Source organism: Poromitra crassiceps (assembly GCF_964638095.1).
Source record: "Poromitra crassiceps genome assembly, chromosome: 13".
Taxonomy (NCBI): domain Eukaryota; kingdom Metazoa; phylum Chordata; class Actinopteri; order Beryciformes; family Melamphaidae; genus Poromitra; species Poromitra crassiceps.
This window is the reverse complement of record NC_139644.1, coordinates 48,970,554-48,980,579: the sequence shown is the minus strand read 5'-3', so window position 1 is coordinate 48,980,579 and position 10,026 is coordinate 48,970,554. Positions and strand designations below refer to the sequence as shown.

Below are 10,026 nucleotides of genomic sequence, written 5' to 3'. Positions count from 1 at the left end.
CACTGTCCCCACTGTCACACTTTAAAAAATAGTAATTAGTGCATAAAGGGCTAGATAAAAAGTAAAATGACTGAATAAAGACATACTCAAAAAAGTACAAGTACACAAAAAGCTAATCAATTACACTCATTTGAGTACTAGTAATTAGTTTCCTTCCATCTTGTATTACGACTGTAAGTATTTACAACTTATCCTACTTAAAGTACAGCTAAAATGAACTAACATTTAAGTGCACTCTTTATAAGTTTACTTAAATACACTTCTAATGAAGTGGAATTAAAGTACACTACAATAAATCATACTAGTTGTGTATTAAGAAGGACTTTAACAAAAGTGTACTTTTCACAAGTACACTATGTTACCACTAGAAGTGCTTGCACTTTAGTATACTTTTTTGAAGTACACTGAAATACAGCTTAAAATGAACTTATATTAAAGTTCACTCTTTGCAAGTACACTCAAATACACTTATAAATAATTCAATTTAAAGTGTACTACAATAAAGCATACTGTTAGTGTATTACAATTGACTTGAAAATAAGTGTACTTTTCATAAGTATACTAAATTACCACTTTACGTAGTTGCAATTTAGTATACTTTTTAAAAGTACACTAAAATACAGCTTAGAATGAGCTTATATTAAAGTGTACTATTTGCAATTACACTTAAATACACTTATAAATAATTCCACTTAAAGTGTATGATAATAAGGTATACTAATAGTGTATTACAATGGACTTGAAAATAAGTGTACTTTTCATAAATATACTAAATTACCACTTTACGTAGTTGCAAATTAGTATATTTTTAAAAAGTACACTAAAATACAGCTTAGAATGAACTTATATTAAAGTGCACTTTTTTAAAGTACACTTAAATGCACGTGTAAATAATAGCAATTAAAGTGTACTATGATAAAGTATACTAATACTTTATTAAAATTGACTTAAAAATAAGTATACTTTTTATAAGTACACTATATGACCACTTTAAGTATTTACAATTTCGTATACTATTTTAAAAGTATACTTAGGTACAATTTATAATACACTTGCAAGAAAGTACGCTTTTTAAAAGTAAACTAAAATACCACTTTAAGTATTGGAAAAATTAGTATATTTATTTTTAGTAGGCTACATTTAAATTGACCTTAATGGCATCTTTCATGTTTCTCTGTATCAGTCCTAGTTTTCTTAGAGAAAAATTTACCCTTTTAGCCATGTTAAATATCTCTGTCTCGTCTGTCTCGGTATGTTTCCTTTGTTGACATGCTGTCACTGACGTCTGACGCAAGCACGTAGTAGCACGTAGTACCACGACCAGCGCGCATCACGTGAGCTGAGTTGAGAGGTCAAGTACAGATTTATTTTCTTCAGAAACACAATGAATCGAGAAATTGCATTGAATAATGTCGAATACAACGATATATAGATATCTACAACACATGATATATATAATATATTCGATTAGATTTGGTTTAAATCGTTTATGTGGCAGTGGTGGCCCAATGGTTAGAGAAGCGAGCTTGTGACCAGAAGGTCATCGGTTCAATCCCCGGGACCGGCAGGATAAATCTGGGTGGGGAAAGTGAAAAGGCAGCGCTTGCCCCTCCCTCATTACCACCACTGAGGTGCCCTTGAGCAAGGCCCTTAACCCCAACCGCTCCAGTGGAGCTGCTCAGTGGCCAACAGATCAGACTGTGGTTGTACTGGTCAGCTTCCAGGTATGAATGTGTGCGTGAATGTGAACAGGGCACTCCTGAAAAAGAGAGCATTGCTCTCAGTGAGACTCCCCCTGTATAAATAAAAGGTAAAAAAAAAAAAAATCATCTGGCCACTAGGGGTTGCACGTGCAGCCAGTGCACCAACATATAATCGCCCATGCAGCCAGCCACCAGAGGGGCGATCTAACATGCAGCGGCTTCACTGAGTGGCACCAGAGGTGGCGTCCATCTTTATTATGTCGATGCTGCGTGATTTCTAACCCCACATAGGATAAGCAATAACCACGCCCTGTGGCGCCGGGATTGGCCAGGGGCAACACTGGAGGACACGCAGCCCAGCGATTTCATGAACCAACTGAATAGCTCTTGAGACAGACTGCGATATTGAGAGCGGACATTGAAATGAATTAGCCTATGGTCACCTACCTTCCTTAGCATAATAATGAGCATAATAATTGTAATCTACACAATGTACACAATCTACAAAAACATGCAATAATATAAACGGTGTTGTGTTCACGTTCATATTCATAGCTCATATAATATAATGTATCGTTAATTTCAAGCTCAATATTTACCCAGAGAAAAGGTAGGCCTACAGCACTGAAAATGTAACAAGCAATAGTTTTTTAAACATCTTTATTTTAAAAGATGAAAAACCCCAGGTGCTTTAGTCCCAGGCTTCAATGCTCCTGGCCAATCCCGGCGCCACAGGGCGTGGTTATTGCTTATCCTATGCGGGGTTAGAAATCACGGGTCGATGCTCCCCATGTGCTCATTTAAACTGCATGGCCCTTGTTGGCCACTAGGGAGAGCCCTAACTCAACCCATTGCTACTTCAGTAAAACGGATCCCTGCCGCTTCTCTTGCTTGATCATTATTTTCTATGTAAGATGTTATTCTGTTCTGCTAGTCACCAGCACCATGTCCCTCTTTCAGGCAGTTTATCAGCATCTGTTGACGGTTCTGTTTTGTTTATGATGTTATGTGTTATTGTTTGTCCTGTTTTTAATAAGACCAGGGACCATGGCTATAATCTGTCCTCGGAGGGTATGAAATAGCCGAGCCTAAATAATACCCTGGGATATAAACTGGACTAGCACAGAATATACCCGGAGTATAAAACAAGCTAGCCCACTTGAACAACGGGTATAGTCTGGCCACAGCGAGTGCTTCTACCTCTACACTCTGCAGCGCCCCCACAGTTTGGGATGAAGAACAGCGAGTGCTTCTACCTCTACACTCTGCAGCGCCCCCACAGTTTGTGATGAAGAACAGCGAGTGCTTCTACCTCTACACTCTGCAGCGCCCCCACAGTTTGTGATGAAGAACAGCGAGTGCTTCTACCTCTACACTCTGCAGCGCCCCCACAGTTTGTGATGAAGAACAGAATAATGTTCATAGAGGGATGCTCTTATGACCCGGTCAGCAATACCCTGCACCAAAATCACATCCAGTGAAGAACATAGGAAATGGAATTGAAATGAAAATGTGTAGGAACACTGTCAATCATTTCACACATTCTGCTATTTGTAGCTGTGAATGTAATCTTCATTTATACAGTGATGTGAACTAGCAGGGACAAGATGTCATATTATATTGAACACCAGACAACATCTTAAAAACAAATCAAACAAATCAAGGTCTGTAAAAAGTGTGGCATTTTTTAATTTAATATGTGTAGCAACCCTGGATCATGTGTTGTACCTGGACCCAGCTGGTCCAGAGACAGAGTGCCTTGTGTCTGTGCCTCAGTGTGAACCTCCTCCTCACACAGAGCCTCTGTGTGTGAAACCGGAGAGCCCGGCATTCCTCCACAGGCCTCAAATAGAGACCCAAACACTGGCAGAAATAATCCAGATTCCCGCGGGGAGGAATGCTGGGAACCTATCCGGTGTTCCCCGGCTCGCCGCCTACCTCAAGGTGGACAATCGCTGTCTTTGTGATGCCAGCAGCATCAGCCTGATCCCACAGCAGGTTCCCCCATGCTCCTCAGTCTGTCTCTGGCCGTGGAGCTGGCCTGCTCCAGCCTCCTTATAAATGATGGAAATGAGTTTCTCAGTCCGAGCTGTAGAGGAACGGCTCGGATTTGGAGAGAGCACAGCAGTGGAGATGTTCTACTGCTTTTCTAAAGGATGTACAACCAGCATCATCGTACACTGTCATCAGCATCAGCAGCATCATCATCATCATCATCATCATCATCATCATCAGTGTAGGATTAACAGGATTACATCTGGGTTTTCTCAGTGGATTATGGATCTACAAAGTCTTTTCCAGAAAGGATTTAATGGCTTTGGTGGAAGTTAAACCGTCCACAACTCTTGGAAATGTGTTTCTCCGGGTTTGACCATCGGCAGTCTGCAGCCAGGAGAGGTAGGTCAGTTATTCCTCTTTTCTGATCCAAACTGACAACAGATCGGGGAGTTCAGACTCATTAAGGTAGTGATAGACTATTACAGGGGCAACATTTTTGCGGCAACAGAGACAGCAATATTGCAGGCAACAGGGCAGGGGATTGACATCTTGGGACCAAATAGAGAATATAGTGTTTCTCAATGTGGGGTCCAGGGACCAACAGTGGTCCTTGAGGGGGTTCCAGTGGTTCCCCAGAATGGTTCAACTTCATCATTATTCCATTAACAAGAATTTAATATAATAGAGAAAGTAGAAGACTATATTGAACAGAGTGTCTCTGTTATCTCTCTACCATAGATCATGAAATTCTGGACAAAATCATATCTAAGAATACAAATATCCTCATATTTGCATATGAGAGACAAAATCTCTCAATGGGTCCACCAAATGGGTCTGCATGGCTCTAACTGTGGACTAGATTAGGATCCTTGATATGAAAAAGGTTGAGGTTCCAGTGATTCTGAACCTTCTTTGTGTCAATAACCTGTAATTTAGTCCCCATAACTTATTGTGAATGAAATAATGTTGAACTTTAACAATTCATCAGTCTGCTGGCGACCCCCTGGAACGTCTTGAAGGACCCCTGGTGGTCCCCAGACCCGGCATTGAGAACTAAGTCAAGTCTAAAAATATTCTCAGATTTGGAAATAAGGTCTGTGGTCCTAATGTGGACTAAATGAGGGGTCCTTGCATGAACAAGTTTGAGATTCACTGCAGTAGAGAACACATACTGTAAGAGGAACAAAATGAATCATGAAAAAAAAGAAAAAAGTCTGCCGGTGTTGCCTCAAAATGTTTCCCCAGTCCATCCTAACACAAACTCAGTCTAAGCACTCCTCACATCTCAAATATATCCTCCTTCACCTCCTGCACACTCGCCCCCCTAACCCTAACCCTAACCCTAACCCGCTCGGCCCTTTCTGCCACTCATGCTGTCTGAGAGAGATCTTCTCTCATCATCGTATCCGTTCCCTCGTGCAGGAGTGCAAGCTGTGCCACCCGGGGCGTTCTGTCAGTGAGCCAGTCAGGGAAAATTAGCCAGGATTCAACGTTAGACCACTTAACATGCTTTATTTCAGCATTCAAAATAATTAAAAACATCTCAAATTATTATACATATACAAAATAGGTACAGATCTCTGTGGTGTTTTTTTGTCTGTCTGCCCTCTCTCACACACTCTTTGCTGGCGATTATCTTTATTTTTCCATGTTGTTCCAATTTTGAGAAAATGAACCCTTCGCATAAGAAAAAAAAAGCCTAGAAGAGAGGTGTGTATGGAGGGGGGGGGGGGGGGGTGTTAGTAAGAATTTGGATGACAGGTGAAGGTCAGAAATGAAAAAATCAAATAGAAAGTGTTAAGGAAGTTAGGAACTGTGAATCCACCTTCCCCTAAACAGCCCGGCTTCGAGTTCCAGCCAGTAAGAAGAAAAAAATAACTTTTAGCACCGAGAAGCTCCGCCCGGCCGCCACGCGACTCCAACGTCACAGCACAGTACAGACATGCTGGGGCGGGGGGGGGGGGTGGGGCTTCACACAGAGGATAGGACGAATCAGCGTGACAACACAACAAAAGAGTACTTCCGGGTGCCACTGCAGCAGAAACTAGTATGAAATAAAAGTGAAAAGCTGCCAAACAAACGTTCTATCTGAAATACATCATGTACATCACATCGCTTATATTATGACATTGTGAGTGAAAGCAGATGTAGCTCAGCGGTCTGATGTATAATATATGTACGTAATGTTAAGATTGTGTGAACTGTCGCAGTTTTAAAATCTGTGAATGTAGTAAAAAGTACAGCGTTAGAGTGAGTTCCTGGCTCCATATGGGTCCCAATATAAAGGTTGAAAAAAGTATAAAACATAAACTGTGATTTAAAAAAAGATAAATTAAAGTTGAATTAAAGTGATAGAGTCCTAAATGTGCTGACTCATTTGAAGTTGAAATGGAGTGTCTAGCTTAAAGTATGAAGGAGCAGTTAGAGTTCAAAGAGGGTGTGGTTTCACTGTGAACAGTTGTACCCGGAAGTATAGCGCCAATCAATGTGTTGACAAACATGCTGATTCCTCCTACAGTATACAGTACTGTATCACTGTAGCACCTTTGAGTTTGAGCTGTTTCTGCAGACCTCAACTCTTCCCACCAACTGCAGGCTTCACTTCAAAAACACTGGGCCACTTTACAGCTGGAATCCCCCCCCTTTTCTTTGAGGTAGCCATACGATTTTTTTCTTAGAAAAAAAAGAGGTTTAAACCCATGTTTCTCTGCTGGTGGTTTTAATGTGACTTTCTTTTCAAAAGGGACAGAAGAAGAAGAAGTTGAGAGGAACATAGAAAAATAGGAACATGGCCACAACAACAAACAACAACACATCACAGCGAGCGACAGCCGCGAGGTGAGCGGCGGCGCAGTGGCGCGGGGGTTAGCGCTCTCTGAGGACAACAGAGACAAACATGGCTGTCAGTTTGACCGTTTATTCATCAACACCTGAAACGTGGTACAAAGCAATGGGACTGTCCTTTCATTCCTCTCACCGCAGTGGTGTCAAAAATACAAAAGTCACAGGTGTTTTTTTTTCTGTTCTGTAAACTCCAGAGAGGCTTGGTTTGGCTGGATGAAGAGGGGAAGTGAAATTTTTACACTTTTACACAAGCATATATTATTTTCTTGTTGCCAGTGAAACAAAATGTCTTCTCTAAAGGATCCTTGGTGATGGTGATGGTAAAAAAACAAAACAAAAAAAGAGTCAGAAACAAAACAAAAACAAAAAGTAGTGGTCCCAAACACGGCGATGCAGACGCCGCCGCATCGCCGCCATCTTGTGGAAGTGCAGGCTTTAGGCAAAGTGGACCATCAGAAAACAACGGCCAAATGGAAACGTGTAGGTTCAGGAATGAAGGGTCGGATTTTTTCAAAACAATCGCAATAGAAAAACGTTTTGGTGGGGGTTTTTCGTTGTTTTTAGAGAGAGATGACTGCTAGAAAAAATAAAACACACATACATACACGCACACACACAACAATTTCAAGTCCAGATTTATCTTTTTACAAGAAACAGACGGGTCCAACTTCAAGGCCAAACTCTTGGTCTGGAGCACCGACGTCCATAGGAGCGATGTCAATGATGGGCAGGCGAGATGTTTTCGTTGTCTTGTAATCGATGACTGTCTTTCCCCATGAGCCGGTGTGCGACTGCAGGGAGAGGAGGAGAAGAAGACGAGAGGGTTAGGGCCCACATTCAAAATGGCCAGTGCACAGTGACAGGAGGGACTAGATGCAGCAGGACTAGATGGTACATTTATGAGCAGAGTTAATTGAATAGATGCTGTAAGTTCTCAACAGAGGGCCCTGGGACCACCAGAGGTCCTTGAGGGGGGGACCACCAGAGGTCCTTGAGGGGGCTCCAGGAGGTCCCCAAGTAAATGTATCTATTGTTAAACTTCACCATTGTTTAATTTACAAGAAGTTACGAAGAATGGCTGTTTTGATCATAGTTTCACTGTTGTCTCTCTCTCTACCTACAATACAGACAGTCATGGAATTCTGGACAAAAGCATCTAGTGACACACTAGCTAACACATCAGTGTCTGGTTGGTTAGTCTAGTCCGGTGATTCTCAATCTTTTTCATATCAAGAACTGGTAATTTACCCCACATCACTTTTTGTAGTGTGCAGTTTGATGGGGAGCCCCTGGAACCTTCTGAAGGACCCCTGGGACCCATTGAGAACACTGGTCTAGTCTAAGACTAGATAATTTAATTAACTTAATACCAGACCACACATTGAGAATGCTGGTCTAGTCTAAGACTAGATAATTTAATTAACTTAATACCAGACCACACATTGAGAATGCTGGTCTAGTCTAAGACTAGATGATTTAATTAACTTAATACCAGACCACACATTGAGAACACTGGTCTAGTCTAAGACTAGATAATTGAATTAACTTAATACCAGACCACACATTGAGAACACTGGTCTAGTCTAAGACTAGATAATTTAATTAACTTAATACCAGACCACACATTTAGGACACTGGTCTAGTCTAAGACTAGATAATTGAATTAACTTAATACCAGACCACACATTGAGAACACTGGTCTAGTCTAAGACTAGATAATTGAATTAACTTAATACCAGACCACACATTGAGAACACTGGTCTAGTCTAAGACTATATAATTTAATTAACTTAATACCAGACCACACATTTAGGACACTGGTCTAGTCTAAGACTAGATAATTGAATTAACTTAATACCAGACCACACATTGAGAACACTGGTCTAGTCTAAGACTAGATAATTTAATTAACTTAATACCAGACCACACATTTAGGACACTGGTCTAGTCTAAGACTAGATAATTTAATTAACTTAATACCAGACCACACATTGAGAACACTGGTCTAGTCTAAGACTAGATAATTGAATTAACTTAATACCAGACCACACATTGAGAACACTGGTCTAGTCTAAGACTAGATAATTGAATTAACTTAATACCAGACCACACATTGAGAACACTGGTCTAGTCTAAGACTAGATAATTGAATTAACTTAATACCAGACCACACATTGAGAACACTGGTCTAGTCTAAGACTAGATAATTTAATTAACTTAATACCAGACCACACATTGAGAACACTGGTCTAGTCTAAGACTAGATAATTTAATTAACTTAATACCAGACCACACATTGAGAACACTGGTCTAGTCTAAGCGAGTTGTTCTCAAAGTGGGTTCTGGGCACCCCATGGGTTCCAGGGGGTCCCCAGCAAGAAGGGGGGGGGGTGATTTATTTTCACTATAATTCCATCCATAAGTAACACAATGACTGTATGACTATTTTGGTCAAGGGTTTCACACACCTTCTGTAATAAAACCTCTAAAGGCAAACATCTTATCAGATGGCTTCTCTGGCCTAAGGTCTGAGCTCCAACCCCTCCCATCTGAGAGAGCTGGACCTGAGCTACTATCATGCAGTGTGTGTGTGTGTGTGTCTCCTCACCGTGCAGCCATCCTCCAGGACGCTGTAGGTGAAGCGGCTGTTGCCCTCGGCTCTGATCTCGATCTCGTTGGAGCCCTGGAGCAGCAGCGCCTTCTTGAGGTTGCCGGCAGTGGCGTCCATGTAGGCCACGCTGTTCTTGCAGTGGTAGGTGATGTTCTGGGATGCTTCGGTGGACATGAGGCGCAGGAAGGTCAGCTGGATGTTGACGTCCTGCGGCTGGGAGCCCTCGCTGCCGTACTCGAACTGAGAGGAGAGAGGAGGGTGGAGTTAGTGACTGGTACTAAGGGGAGAGGAGGGTGGATGAGGAGGAGAGAGGAGGTATGTTTACCTGGAAGCCGTCGGTCATAGCCTCTCCGAACCAGACGTGCTTCTTCTCCCTGATGTTCTTGCTGGTGTACCAGTTCTTCTTGGCGACCTCGGTCTGGGTAGGGGTGACGCAGGTCTCTCCGGTCTCCATGTTGCAGTAGACCTTGATGGCATCCTGATTGCAGCCCTGGTCGGGGTCGATCCAGTACTCGCCTGGAGGAGGAGGAGGTTTGATCAGTGCACTAGCCTTCTCTGAACACCTTCTGGATTCACCACTGCCAAATTACTGCTTTCACTCAAAATGTAAATGTGTTCAAAGTACAAAAAAAAAAGTTAAAAAATAAAAATCTGCCTTTATTCCAGAAGCTTAGCCTAAAAAGCTAATGGGGATCTGGGGATCCAAACAACAAACAAACGAACAGACAAACAAAAAAACAGCCTGTAGTCCTACTGCTCTGCTGGAAAAACCTCCTTGGAGACTCACTGCTGGTTGTCCTTCAGTGTCCTACAAACTTCTATCAGTCAAACAAACTTGTATCCTGGGATCAGCAGGACCTTATTGGTCTA

At 41.9% G+C, this 10,026-nt stretch overlaps 1 protein-coding gene across 1 annotated transcript in view; it reads right to left on the bottom strand.

The window, feature by feature from the left end:
- Positions 1–6,604: 6,604 nt before the first annotated feature.
- Positions 6,605–10,026, bottom strand: part of col1a1a (collagen, type I, alpha 1a) — a 42,873-nt gene continuing 39,451 nt past the window's right edge. Inside the window, exons 47-49 of the mRNA XM_083649635.1 lie at positions 9,482–9,672; positions 9,154–9,396; positions 6,605–7,336 (exon numbers count right to left, since the gene is read on the bottom strand). Coding sequence (XP_083505761.1) covers positions 7,190–7,336; positions 9,154–9,396; positions 9,482–9,672 — 581 coding nt within the window. The 3' untranslated portion in view covers positions 6,605–7,189. The remainder of the gene's footprint in view (positions 7,337–9,153; positions 9,397–9,481; positions 9,673–10,026) is intronic.